Below are 13,712 nucleotides of genomic sequence, written 5' to 3' on the forward strand. Positions count from 1 at the left end.
AGTGCACGCCCCTCCCCCCCCCCCCCCAAAAAATAAAAAATCCATAGCCAAACGCTTTTTATCTCCAGCGCTCGCACATTTATTCGTACTTCATCTCCCGCTGCTCTGTACAATAGGTCACACACAGAGGTGCAGTATGTACCTTGCGGTATTTGTTACAAAGAGACACCATACTGTCACCACGGAATGTAAGCTAATAGGAGAAAACGAGGTTTTTACAAATTGCATTTATTTTCGTGACTGCCATTGGAGATACAAGGGGTTCGAGAGTAAAATAACAGTGGCAATTTGCAGAGAAGGGTTTTAACACATCAAAGATCACGGGGGCTTTTCAGATTTAAATGTTTTAAAATTTCAGTGGGGAATGACGCTGCAGAAATCGGAGCTAGTAACTAAAAGCATTAGAACACCAAGATTTAGTTTTCACAACATGTATTTTAAATGTTACATTTAAATGTTACTCAGAAGAACACTGTAAATAAAGTTACAAAACAGTAATCCAGAAGTCTGAAAATCTATAGTAAAAATAGGGAGCCTGTGTCTTCATTAACAATGAATAAATATAACATTTAAATAGCTGCAACACACCAAATATTTCTCTCTTGACTTAAATAAAAAAAATATAGACATTTATATCTCTCTATTTTAGAAGTCATTTAGTGCTACTGGAAGCTTCTAAATTACAAAGTTGGAGGCTGACAAATATACAGGATAGAAAATGACAGCAAAGCATTCACAACACTATCTTACAGATGTGGCCTCCACACTCTGCCTGAGGCCTAACGGAAGCTAGTTCAGACTTTGTGGTTTTAGGCAATGGCAGCAAAAGAAGTCACCAATTTTAGGACCGAGTCGACAGTCGAGGGGAAGATAAAGGGATTGTACTCTACTATATCCCCTAAAAACTGGGATACGGTAGCGTCAATCAGAAAGAGCCAGACCCCGACACCCGCTCCCCCAGGGCGCAATCATTTAGGCTGCCAGCTTTAAGACAGTGTACCATACACAAAATACATATAGGGCAATTCTCTGATACCATGTATTATTTTTTTCCTCAAGAACCCCTTGATATGAGGTTTGTAGCTGCAGTACATAGGCCACCACCAGGACAGAGATTTCAGTCATCTTTCCATTACTCCTTGGGCTTCACCATGTACTCCTGAAACATTGAATACAGCACACCTACAAGACAGAAATACAAGCACAGTTAGAAAGCTGGGTTAAAGAGGCAATAATGGGTTTCAAAATCTGAACAGTAAGAGATATTCTCAGCAATGGAAATAATGTTTCCCTTCTGTATTTTTTTTTAATAGCAGCGATGAACACTACAAAATTCTTCATATACAGAGAAACTGGATATGAAAATATACTGTATATAAAAACGCAGATCCCCAGCCAATCCTAGTTTGCTTTGCAGCCAAAGTCAAGTGCTTTTTTGTCGGTATAGACAAACGGTGTTTTATGGGATGTACATTTACACACATACACAGCTGCAATACTTGGATGAGACCCGGGATGTACAAATCAGTACATTCAGGGACACAATTCCAGTCCCGAAAATAATACTGTAGGCTATGCAAGCTGATTTTCCAATGTGTTAAATTCAGAAACAGCAACATATTTACAAGGAAAAATATTAACATCAGATAGTCTTTTTTTTTCTTTGCCTCCAATTTCAACACCCGCAGAACCTCACATACTTCCTGCATCTAAAACTAGTCAAAACTTCTACCCTCAAAGGTAGCGCAGTTTAATATTGAATATGTGTATTTAAACATCACGTTATTCTAGAAAGGCTGAGTGAGCACCAGTAACAACCATAAACATCCTGAAATATAATAGCCTGGAGACTTCCACCCCAAGGATATTTCACGCACGCTGTATTATCCACTAGGAGAAGAGATGCGGGAGGTTTTCCGTGGTCCAGCTTGCCATTGCCGAGGACAGCCTCCCGTTCGGTACGTACCACACGTTATCGCTCCCACGACGAAGCCCTGGGCTGCCACGCGCATGTGAATCAGGTGAAGAGACATTTTCATGTCGCCTCTGTGCTTCAGTCTGTACAGCCCATAGCCGACCACCATGGCGAAGCCAGCCATCCCTACAAGGCAAGGAAAGCATCCTCCTGAGTCGAGATCCAACTCATCGAGACGTGTGGAGTGACCCACCTAAACAAGATATCCTGGGAATAATCACGTTTTGATCCAATCACGCTGGTTTTGTATAGATGGCAAGTCCTGGCCTGCTTACTGTTTTCACTCGAGTGCCATCTCATTCAATGCCCAAGTCAGTGCAGAGGAGAGAGATTTCCACTAGTGTTAAAACACCACAGCAGTAGCTCAAGGTGTCAGAGTTTCCTGGATATGTTTCAGAAAGGACAAGTCCTGCTTGCACCCTCTTTCCTGGATGGAAGCTCGCACCCAAGAACACCGCTCGGCTCCTCAGCATGTGGACGCACCCTGACGTACCCACCAGCCTGCTGAGGTTGCTGTTTCAGCTGTTGTCACATTTGGCCAGCTTTCACTGGGACACGACAAGGCATATGTTACTTGTCCCGTGCTGTGGGGAGAGAGGTTCAGCAAGGTCTCTTTCACAGGGATAGAGTTCACTTTTAGTCCTTCAAAATGCCAAACGCAGTGTGCCACCTCCAACCTGTGTACACTGATGCTCTTACAGAATACAGAGCAACAATGCACAAAAATGCCCGATTCCATCCACTTTATTGCATATTTAGGATAATTATTTACATAGTTCAAAGGAGGCTGCCAAGTTTTAAGTGTTGTGTATATTTTACCAACAAGAGCCCAGACAGCTTGTCTCCCTGAACAGGAGTATTACCAGTTCCACTTGTGAAGCTGTAAACCCTTACTTCACTGGTGCATGATCCATGTGGCAGCTTCATTAAATACCAATTAAGAGCTTTAGAGCCTTCAAGCTAGCTCCGACACAGGTTGAAGGTAAGTTCTGCCAATCTGCTTGGGAGAACCCGAGCTCGCAGTGTTCGTAGTATGCTCTAGCGAGCTGGAGAGTGAAGTCCTGTGACCGCAGAAACCAGTGACAGATATCTGTTAGCAAACACTTGGAACAGTTCACCCCAAGTGACCCAACTCCTCTCCACTTAAGGTGGCTGGAAATCAAAATGTGTCTCATGTCAGCAGCAGTTCCTGATCAGAGGAAAGTTCTCAGGATGAACGCGACTGATCCTCCCCTCAGAGGCTTTTTTGGGGTCTCGGCAGAGAGGCTGAGAACTTAAACGACCTCCTCAAGCTGGGGTACCATAAAACCTACTAAGAAAATGCATTTTAAACTAAGGGATGGCAGCAGAGAAGAGCGAAATGTTTAGCAGGTGGGCTGTATTTTAGATACTTCTGTTTTGTATTTTGTTAGCTTCAAAGTCACTTCGCAGTGATCACATAGTTCCTGGTAACTGTACTCCGGAACGGCTGCAAAACACACTCCTTACTGCCCAACAGGACCACCTGAACATGTTTTTTAAGGTCACCTAAATGGTCTTTCAGGGTTTGTTGGCGTGGCATTTTTTTGGTAATTGTAGGTTCTGAGTTTTCTATTTAAGATAACAGGCCTCACCAATTTGCCTGTTTCTTGCAGAACAAATACCATTCCGGGCAGGAGGATTACTGCTGTCACCACACAGAAAGCCTACACGAGGAAGTAACCTCAAAGTAATTTCCTGTTCACAGGAAAAAGTGGCAGTATTTACCGTAATGATTGCCCATGAAGAGAAAGATCTAGGTAACCACATTCTTCATCTTTAAACTTACCGAGGGGTACAAATGGTGTCTCTTTAAATTTTCTTAACAGCTTCGATGTCTGGCTGGTGTCAGACTCGTACTCGGAGAAAACGGATTCCTGACCGGACGACATGGTGGCTGTGAAGACAAAGAGCCTCTCTTCAGCTTTTAGAAACACCAAGCTATGAGAACTTTTAGAAAAAGAAAATCCCTTGCATATTCCACCAGGCACAAATGTCCAGGTAGTGAGGTACAAGCACAAGAGCTAGACTTAAGCTGATGAGCTGCACTGACTTCAAGTGAAGTCTTGGGAAGCAAGGTTGTTGCATACTAGAACAGGTAAGGACAGGAGAAAAATAAAGTAGCAGCAAAGCAACAGATTTCTGCCATCCGTTTTCACACCATTACAGATCCCAGCGGCTCCCCGCGCGCTCACAGGTGGCGAGAAGCTGCTGAAAGCTTTGGTCACTGCCTGCGTTTCCTTTTAGGACTTCCATCCTCCATCGCGCTGCTTTGCTTTCACAGGCTATTCCTTAATAGCAGCTCTGACCTCAGAAAAGTTCATTCCTCCCCTTTCGCTCCCTGCCAAGAACAGCGACGGAAGCGCTCGGGGTGGAAACCGCGAGCCGCTGCAGAAGGTCAGCCCTACCTGGCAGCTCGTCAGTCACTACTACAGCTTATCCCACCTCGTTCGCCACTTCAACAGAGCGTCAAACTCCTGCCGGAGAACGCAAGAATGTAAAATGGCAGCTGCCGAGGAGTGGGAATGAGTCTTCAAGCCCTCGATAGGCACAGGCTCGTGTGGGGACGCCTAACAGCCATGAGAAGGGCTCTACTCACTGAGCCATCATCACCAAACCTGTGAGACCATCCTCCAAAACTTGCCAGCTTGTTGTGCTGTCCCCATCACGGATTACACCAAGGCCTGTTCCTTTGGTGCCCGGCAAGAGCATCATTCTTCAATTAGTGCCTATTTCTGCTACCACAATGGGCTCAACAACATCACAAAGGTCTCCGCTAGAAAAATCTCTACCGGTTTTGTTCCAGTTTTGCCATCAACGCGCTCAGCAGAAACATACAGCTCGGCCTCGCATGGAAGTACTCCAAGCTCTTGCAATAAGCCAACAGGACCTTAATTTAAGCGCGGGCTAGTAAACACATGCAAAAGACTTCAAACGTGGCCGTCCTCCCCGGTTACGCAGCGTTCTGCGCGGCAGACGGATTGCTTTTTGAACTAAACTTGCAAACCATTTCCTCTGCAGGCCGCAGGGTTTGGTCCCTCTGCACCTGCTACAACTACCCTCGCTGGCTAAATCTAAGTTTTGTTTTAGCCTGACTCGCTCGGAGAAGGAAACACCCGAGCAAACCCTGCGGAAGCCGGGCGACCCCCCCCACCCGGCCACCACGACCTCGCCGCCACCCGCAGCAAGGAGACAGGGGACACCTCTGCGGGGTGGGGGGGAAGAAACAGCTCTGACACGGGTGGAGGCAGACGGCTGGCAAAGCCACAGCTCCCAACAGACCCACGCGTGGCCCCTGCCCCGCTCCAGACCCAGGTCCCCGCACCCCACACCGGCCTTCTGCCCTACTCCAGGCCCACGCGCCCCCCTCCCCCCGGCCCACGCACACAGACGGGGGTCTCTGCCCCTAAATCTGCCCAAGTGCTTCCCCCTCCTGCCCCGGGGTGTCCCCCCCGGAGGCCCCGGCCCTCACCGCTCCGCCGCCGCCGCCGCTCCCCCTCGCTACTCCGATACCGGCCGGCTTCTGCCAGCCCTGGCCCCGCCCCCTCGCCTCTTATTGGCCGGCTTCGCCCCGCCTCCTCCTCCGCCTCCCGCTTCCCCTCCGCCGCCCCGACCGAGGACCACAACTCCCAGCGTACAGCGCGGCAGCTCCTCCCCCCGCCGCCGCCAGCCAATCCGGAATGGGGAGGCGGGGCAGGCCGTGACGTCGCCGCCGAAGGGTTGGACGCATTGCGGCGGAGTGACGTAGCGTGGCGTCTGAGGGCGGGGAAGGGGCAGCTCGGCGAGGCCTTACCCGGAAGAGCGGGCCTTCCGCCTCTGCGGCGGGCTAGCTCGAGTTTGGAAAACGAGAGAGGTTTGGGGAGGAACCCGGCGGTTTGTTTCACCCCCAAAGAGCAGGGGGGTTGCAGGATGGAAAAGCAGCCCCCAGCGGTTTGGTTTGGTTTGGTTTTTTTTTTCCTGCAATTTGGCGGATTTTCGCTTCAAAAACTTCTCAGCGTCGGTATAAACCCGCGCTTCCACATCAGGTGGAAGCTCTTCAGCAGAAGGCAAACTCGGAGCCCGGCTTTCCCTTGGTCGGGTGTTCTTTTTCCTGACAGTGAATTGTCTCATTCACTATTTTTCCCCGAATTTCAGCTTTCGAACAGAGCGCACTTTGCCCCCGCTGTATGCCAGGCAGCGGATTTTGAAGCCCAAAGACCACCTAGACATTGCTCCTGACTTAAAGCAAACCGGACTCTGGAGCAGGAGGAAAAAAAATCCCCCGGGATCCTGAAGATGCCTGAAACCCTCCCGTAAACCTGGGGGCAGCTCATCAGAGCAAAACAGCAAAGAAAAGTCCTTTTCTCCACAAACCCTGCCTGGTTTTGCAGTGTTCGTGACTCCTCATCTCCAAGCTCGGGGGGGAAGCAGAGCTTCTGCTTCTGCAGGGCTACTCCACCGCTGACACGCAGCATTTTCAATGGCGTAAAAGAAAGTGGCTCAGATAACCTCGTGTTAGTACAGCTGTATCTCTCTAAACGTGCTTCCCATTACTGGTAATCTGGTTATTTTGCTTGCCAAAGTCATTAGGGCTCTGCAGAGTCTGAAAGGAAAAAAAAATATTATGCAATTACCAGCTCCCAAATTGAGTTAAAATCTTGTAATAAATTACGGTGAAGGCTACTTTCTCCAGTGACTCTCGGAGGCATATTTAATTCCCTGCAGCTCTGTGTGTTATGTGTTTCAGGGGAGAAACTCAATTAAAAAAACCCCGCATTTCATTTTAATTGCTGGACTAATGAAACTGCTGTCACCTGTAGCGTCCCTGTGTGTGTGCGTCTGGCACCTTGGCTTTGTGAGCAGCTTCTTGCTCTCTGCGGATGTGTATGTTGCCCATATATATTTATTATAGGATATCTTTTAAATGCAGGCACACATGTACGCCAGCTGGTGGTGGCAAACATGGAAATGGGTAAAAATAACATATTTCTCTCTGCGAATCCACCTACCACGGGGTAGGTTGGATACGGGGCTGTGGCCATTGCTGCTGCTCTGTTCTCCCGTTTTTACCAGGGCGGTTTGGCGTTTATAAAGCGCACCAGGGTTGGTACGGGGGATGGTCTTGGCACGGTCAGGGTATTCCCCATGGCCTTGGTTTTTGGTGAGATGAGGGGAAACGAGCCGGAGGGTGACCACTCACCAACAGTGACGCTCTAGAACCTCTTCAATAAACCATTTTATCAGAGACACCTTTGACAGGCAAGCAAAGGGTTGTGCTGTGAAGCTGTCCCCAAAACATCCCTGTGGCAGTGTCAGGGGTCTGGCATGTCGCTGCTGTGGGCGATCTCTTTTTGCACGTTCAACCACGCCAATAAGCTCTTTATTCCATTACAACTTGCAAGGCTTTGCCGCTGCCTGCGGAGACACGTGCTTGTCCCCACGGAGCTGCCAGTGCCCGCTGGCCCCGGCCATGTCCCCGCTGGTGGCCATTTCTGCTCTTGCAGGGGATTAGGACCCTGCAGCATCCAAGTAGCACATCGCTTATTCAGATTTCATGGAAAAAATGCAGATTTCAACACCAGGGTCTCAGCCCCGGGAGCCTCTCAGTGCAGAGACGAAGGAGGTCCGATCCTGCCTGGGGGTGCTGGGAGGTGGGCAGCATGGATGTCATCTTAATATCCGTCTGGCAAGAGCAGATGTTTCCACTAATTAAAGCTTTTTGAAAACAAAATATTAAGAGGGAGCTTGTTGCCACATCTGGGGTTGGGATGCAGCAAACCCAGAATCAACAGGGAAAAAGAAATTAGGGACAGATTGCTTGTTTGGGAGGAGATGAGGTGGAGAAAAGGGAAGGATCAAGGTGGACGGGGAAAAGCTTGCAGGGAAAAATGGAGAGAAGAAGGGCAAAAGGAACTGGTTATCTTTAAGCAAGCAGCTGGTCTGTGTGCTTGTCTGCGTGACCCTGGTCTGGCACATCCCAGAAAAGCCTCCTTCCGACTATTTTGTGGGTGGTTTTGCCGCCCAGCCGGTGCATGCTGGGGTGCATGGGATCCACCAGCGATCTTCACGTTGTGCTGACGTGGGTCCTTGGTCCCAGCAGCTCTGGCTGTTCCTAGCGTGGTGCCCGACTTGAGCTACACAAGAGCAGGTTGTATTTCTGAAGGAGGGGTGCTGGGTCCCTGTGGCGCAGAGATGATTCCTACAGTGCTCTGACCCAGTGATGAACACCAGGAAAGGCGAAACAAAACCAGGGAGGTCACACTGAGCTCACATTTCCTGCCCATGCTCTTACACAAGTCAAAGAGGTTCCTAAAAGCCTGATTCAAGCCTCCAGCAGGATGGGAACAGGAGAAGAAGCTCCTGTAAGTGCATTTTCTGCTTCTTGCTTGCAGACAAAGCTGCATGAGAAACCTAGAGGTTTTCTTTTCTTCTTGAAAGTTAGCCAGCTCATAAGTGCCAGTGCTCCAGCGGACTTGGAATTAATTTCTGAGCTCAGCCCACGTTGCATGCATCAGTTCTCCACTGTGAGCTACAGGATGGGGATGTGAATATCAGTGCCAGCGTGATACAGAGTGGGGAAGACACGGCAGAGAGAGAAGAGGCATCTTGGTGGGCTGGAAGAGACCCAGAAATGGAAATTTTCAGGATGGTTTGTCCTGATGTGGGTGCGGGGTGGGGGGGGGAAGGTGTTTAGGAGTCTTGCTGGGTGTTGCTGCAATCAGAAGGGTGGGCAGCTTTGGTTTCCTCTTGAAAGCATACAGTCAGAACTGTAGATGGCTAAGGATGAATTTCCTCCAAAACATGAAACAGAAAAAAAAAGCGCTTTTTCCCAGAAAAGTCTTTTTCTAGCACTCTTCCATGGCAGATCTCCTCTCCAAGGCTGCTCTGTCTGAAGTGCCCTGCGGCACGCTCCAAAGAACTGTGAGACAGCAAGAAAACATTTAAATCCAGCCCAACCCAAATTTTCTTTTCTTTTCAGCTGCCTGGAATTGCCTGGAATGAGTATTTAAGCAATTTTAGGTACGGGACTGCTACAGGTATGTAGCTACAGCTTCACCCTTTACGGCCGCACACCCAAAGCCTTGGGTGCTTTGCTTAATCCGCTTGGGGTGGAAGGGCTCCCCTTTCCTGGTGTCCTGATTTCAGCTGGGATGGAGTTAATTGTCTTCCTAGTAGCTGGTACAGTGCTATGGTTTTGAGTTTGCTATGAGAAGAATGTTGATAACACACTGATGTTTTCAGTTGTTGCTAAGTAATGTTTAGTCTAAAGTCAAGGATTTTTTAGCTTTTCACACTCAGCCGGCAAGAAGGCTGGAGGGGCACAAGAAGTTGGGAGGGGACACAGCCAGGGCAGCTGACCCAGACTGGCCAGAGGGGTATTCCATACCATGTGACGTCATGCCCAGTATATAAACGGGGGGGAGTGGGGGCAGGGGGATCGCCGCTCGGGGACTAACTGGGTGTGGGTGGGCGGGTGGTGAGCAATTGCATTGTGCATCACTTGCATATTCCAGTCCTTTTACTATGACTATTGTAATTTTATTAGTGTTACCAGTATCATTATTAGTTTCTTCTCTTCTCTTCTATTAAACTGTTCTTATCTCAACCCATGTTTTATTTTTTTTTTCCGATTCCCTCCCCCATCCCACTGGGTGGGGGGAAGTGAGTGGGTGGCTGTGTGGTGCTTAGCTGCTGGCTGGGGTTAAACCACGGCACCTGGGGTGTTCATGGGAGGGGAACCGTCCCTAGGAACTGCAGAGCCACTGTGGGGTCCGTCCTCCTTGGGACGCATAGCACAACCGGGGACCAGCACCTTCATTTTCTCATTACTTGGTGGCTGCAGGTCTCTTAGGCAGTGGGAGAAACAGGTCCTCAAGGAGAGCAAGGCAGGAGTAACTGCAGACAGGGAACTACACAGGCATGCTTGTTTTGGGATTGCTGGAAAAATGAGCTCCAGCGGAAAGGTGGTCAGGTTTGGCCATGGCCGAAAAGTGGCGTGTTTTAGGGATGGAGGGGTATTTGCACTATTTTTTCCCTGTGACAGCCCTGGGTTGCTGTGAGAGCCTGGAGATTAGTCACTGTTTCCTGAAATCTGGGCTGCAGCTGCCTAAACACTGAAGCCAGCCTGCAGTCCTGGGGAGCGGCCGGCTGCACGGCCCTTGCCCTCCTCAGTCAGGAGGGTTTCAGCCCACGCCTCATCTCACGCACAATAGATTCCAGCAACATCATTCCAGCTAAATCTCTACCTCTAACCTTGATTCAGGAGTTGACTCTGGTGCCTACAAGTCTTTATGTTGGATGGGGCTTTGAGCAACCTGATCTAGTGGAAGGTATCCCTGGCCATGGGAGGAGGGTTGGAACTAGATGATCTTTAAGGTCCCTTCCAACCCAAAGCATTCTATGATTCTATGATTCTATGTTTTCCACTTACTAATATCTTTTACAAGAATCCATGGCTTGGTGTCCTACAATTGGCATGGGAGCAGTGAGATGTGTCTTACTGGGAGCCGTGAGATGTTCAGCATTTCATCTCTGGGAGCAGCCCCACCAACATAAAGGTGCTGGTAGCAGGTTCTGCTTCACGGAAAATTGAGATGCAGCTTTCCCAGTAGTGACGTGGGTGAATCTCAAGCAGCTCACAGAGAAGTGTAGTGGTGGATTTGCCATAATTTAGAGCAGAAACTTCCTCAAAAGCTTGCAGTGGTGTCAGGAGGAAGTGGTGAGTTATGTCAGAGGGGACCGTGCTCATTTACTTTCAAGATTTAATGTGTTGGAGTAAGAAAACCAGAATTTTTTTTTATATATATGTATGTGTAGACAGATGTGCCCATGCCGTAGGCAAAGGCCAAGGAGTGCAGGACACAAAATACTTATCAGAATGTGGCAGAAATTTGAACCTATGAACTAGAGGAAAACCCTCTGTGATGTGATGTTTGTCTTTCCCGTGTGGATTGGAACAACATTTTGATCCCCTTCACTTGTCTTTTGCTCCTAGGCAGCCACGTGTCAAACGCAACTTCAAAGGTGGCAACAACAACTGCTGCCACCTTGCTGGATGCTGCCAATTCAAGTGACTACCCGTACGAGTACTTGGATGAGGAGGATTACATGCAGTATGGCCTCTGCACAAAAGAAGAGCTGCTCTCCTTTAGCAGAGTATTCTTGCCATCTTTTTACACCGTGGTCTTTCTGGTTGGGTTTGTCGGGAATGTCCTCCTGTTTATTGTCCTCATTATGTACATCAGGAAGAAAAAGAAGATGACCGAGTTGTATCTGCTGAACCTGGTGGTTTCAGACCTCTTCTTCCTACTAACCCTTCCTTTTTGGGCTCTATACATTTCTCAGTGGGTGACCTGGGACATATTTTGCCCGGTCTTAAATGCCATGTACACTCTGAATTTCTACAGTGGTATTTTTTTTGTGAGCTGCATGAGTCTGGACATGTATCTGCAGATAGTTCACGCTTGCTCTCCTCACGGCTCCATGACACAGAGGAATTCCATCCTCGTCTTGTTGGTAGTATGGGTCTTTTCCATCCTCCTCTCCATTCCTGATGGCCTCTTCACCAGCACAAGGCAAATCCACAACAAAACCATCGTGTGCGCCCATGATTATGGCCAGAAGCACTTATTTTGGAAAGTCGTCTTTCGGGTTATTCAAAACATCCTGGGCTTCCTTTTTCCCTTCCTCTTCATGGTGTTTTGCTATTCCCGCATAGCGTGTGTCCTCACCATGTCTCAGTTGCCTGGTTCAAGGCGAGCGCTCTGCTTAGTCTTTACTCTGGTGGGTGTCTTCTTTGTCCTGTGGTCCCCTTACAACATCGTCCTCATCCTTCACTCCCTGCAAGATGTCGGTGTAATCAGGAGCTGTGAAAGCAGTAGGCAATTGGACTATGCCATGCAGATCACGGAGAGTTTGTCCTTTGTCCACTGCTGTCTCAACCCCTTGCTCTATGCTTTTGTGAAAAAACGATTCAGGTTATATTTATGGAAGATCCCTCAGGCCATTTTCAGGAGAAGTGCTTTCTTTGACTTCCAGCCCTCAGGGACAAGCCAGTCTTGCAGCAGATACGCAGCTGAGATAGAAATGTTGAGTATCACAAATGCATGATAAATATTTACATTATTTACGTTACATGTATGCCCTCTGTGCTGTGTTTTACTGGTCCTGGCCATGCGATGGAGTTGGTGCGAGCCCACAGCCCTGCGTAACCAGGTATTTCATCCTGGTGTCAGCATTGAGATGAGGATTTTCCACATTGGGATTGGAAAAGTACACGTGGGATTTATGTGAGAGACTGAAAGAGTTAATGTCTCAAACACTGTGGTGGGGCAAGTTCTGCATAACAACGAACCCTGCATAACAAGGAACCACAGGTGAAAAGCAGATCAGCACAGATCAGCAGGCAAGGGTGCCCAGCTCCCTGTTCTGGTTGATAAACTGGTCTGATACGCTGAGCAGGGCAGCTCACCGTGCATGGCCAAAGATCAAACAGTGGTCAAGTCTGCAGGGAGGGAGAAGTTACTCCCCAAGTGACCCCCACACCCACCGACCTATTTCCCCAAAGGTTCTGGAAGCACAAACTGCACGACACCTAATTAGCCTAATGAGTTCGAGTGCCCACCCGAAGGAGGGGCAAGGATGATAAAAGGACACAAACTGAAGCCCCCCGTGTGCAAGCCCACCAGAACAGGACTCTTAGGCTTGCTGGACCCAGGACTGGTGAAATCTTTGCCTTTTTTCTCTCTCTCTCTCTTTTTTTTCCCCGTAATCCCCACACCTCATCCCTTTAGATGTGAACCGTTGACCAAGTCTGGGACTAGGAGTGGATCCTTCTCAGGAAGGAGTCCAGAAAGCAAGGGGGTCTGCTCTGAACCTCGTGACTCAGCAGGAGGGCTCTCCTTGTTTTCTTCCCCGAACTGATCCCCAAATAAGTAAGGCTTAGTCCCAGTTTTGGCTGGGATAGAGTTGATTGTCTTCCTAGTAGCTGGTGCAGTGTTATGGTTTGAGTTTGCTATGAGAGGAATGTTGATAACACACTGATGTTTTCAGTTGTTGCTAAGTAATGTTTAGTCTAAAGTCAAGGATTTTTTAGCTTTTCACACTCAGCCGGCAAGAAGGCTGGAGGGGCACAAGAAGTTGGGAGGGGACACAGCCAGGGCAGCTGACCCAAACTGGCCAGAGGGGTATTCCAGACCATGTGACGTCATGCCCAGTGTATAAACTGGGGGGAGTGGGGGCAGGGGATCACTGCTGGGGGATTAACGGGGCGTCGATCGGCGGGTGGTGAGCAATCGCACTGTGCATCATTTGTATATTCCAATCCTTTTACTTTTACTGCTGTCATTTTATTAGTGTTACCGTTATCATTATTAGTTTCTTCTTTTCTGTTCTATTAAACTGTTCTTATCTCAACCCATGAGTTTTACTTCTTTTCCCGATTTTCTCCCCCGTCCCACTGGGGGGCAGGGGGAGTGAGTGAGCGGCTGCGTGGTGCTTAGTTGCTGGCTGGGGTTAAACCACGACAGGCTTGTAATGTTTGCTGATGTATGATTAGCATGTGTTACACAGTTTACTGATGTAGTTTCATGCCAATTCTTGTTGTGAGCAAATATAAGTTGAGTTTTGTGAGTTAAAGGATCCCTGGTGTCATTTCACCTTAATCCTGACCTGGGAATTGGTGAACATGAGTCGTCGTCCTGAGAAATTGGGACATGACAATTTGTTTCTGTTGTAACTG

At 48.6% G+C, this 13,712-nt stretch overlaps 2 protein-coding genes across 3 annotated transcripts; one reads left to right on the forward strand and one right to left on the reverse strand.

Moving 5' to 3' along the window:
- Positions 1-211: 211 nt before the first annotated feature.
- Positions 212-5,553, reverse strand: HIGD1A (HIG1 hypoxia inducible domain family member 1A). Of its 2 annotated transcripts, none has more exons than XM_069778329.1 (4): positions 5,466-5,553; positions 3,783-3,890; positions 1,967-2,101; positions 212-1,182 (listed from the first exon to the last, which is right to left on the reverse strand). In XM_069778329.1, exons 2-4 carry the CDS (start codon positions 3,883-3,885, stop codon positions 1,133-1,135), a joined length of 288 nt encoding a protein of 95 aa, XP_069634430.1. In that variant the 5' UTR covers positions 3,886-3,890; positions 5,466-5,553; the 3' UTR covers positions 212-1,132. The 2 variants fall into 2 exon arrangements, with proteins under 2 accessions (XP_069634430.1, XP_069634428.1); XM_069778327.1 differs by lacking the exon at positions 5,466-5,553 and adding an exon at positions 4,189-4,264.
- A 2,092-nt stretch (positions 5,554-7,645) lies between these two features.
- Positions 7,646-13,617, forward strand: ACKR2 (atypical chemokine receptor 2). Its single transcript, XM_069778353.1, has 3 exons — positions 7,646-8,334; positions 8,952-9,009; positions 10,968-13,617. The coding sequence occupies exons 1-3, from the start codon at positions 8,311-8,313 to the stop codon at positions 12,080-12,082; spliced, it is 1,197 nt and encodes a 398-aa protein (XP_069634454.1). The 5' UTR covers positions 7,646-8,310; the 3' UTR covers positions 12,083-13,617.
- Positions 13,618-13,712: the final 95 nt, after the last annotated feature.

This window comes from Haliaeetus albicilla, chromosome 2, assembly GCF_947461875.1.
Source record: "Haliaeetus albicilla chromosome 2, bHalAlb1.1, whole genome shotgun sequence".
Taxonomy (NCBI): Eukaryota; Metazoa; Chordata; class Aves; order Accipitriformes; family Accipitridae; genus Haliaeetus; species Haliaeetus albicilla.

Excerpts from the sequence above, each read along its gene's own strand:
- HIGD1A (XM_069778327.1), bottom strand. The coding sequence starts at position 4,249 with ATGGAAGTCCTAAAAGGAAACGCAGGCAGTGACCAAAGCTTTCAGCAG. Across the intron at positions 2,102-3,782 it reads GACACCATTTGTACCCCTCG|GGATGGCTGGCTTCGCCATG; the intron begins GTAAGTTTAAAG and ends CTTGCCTTGTAG. Across the intron at positions 1,183-1,966 it reads CGTGGGAGCGATAACGTGTG|GTGTGCTGTATTCAATGTTT; the intron begins GTACGTACCGAA and ends TCTGTCTTGTAG.
- ACKR2 (XM_069778353.1), top strand. The coding sequence starts at position 8,311 with ATGGGAACAGGAGAAGAAGCTCCT. Across the intron at positions 8,335-8,951 it reads GAACAGGAGAAGAAGCTCCT|CTGCCTGGAATTGCCTGGAA; the intron begins GTAAGTGCATTT and ends TTTTCTTTTCAG. Across the intron at positions 9,010-10,967 it reads TAGGTACGGGACTGCTACAG|GCAGCCACGTGTCAAACGCA; the intron begins GTATGTAGCTAC and ends TTTTGCTCCTAG.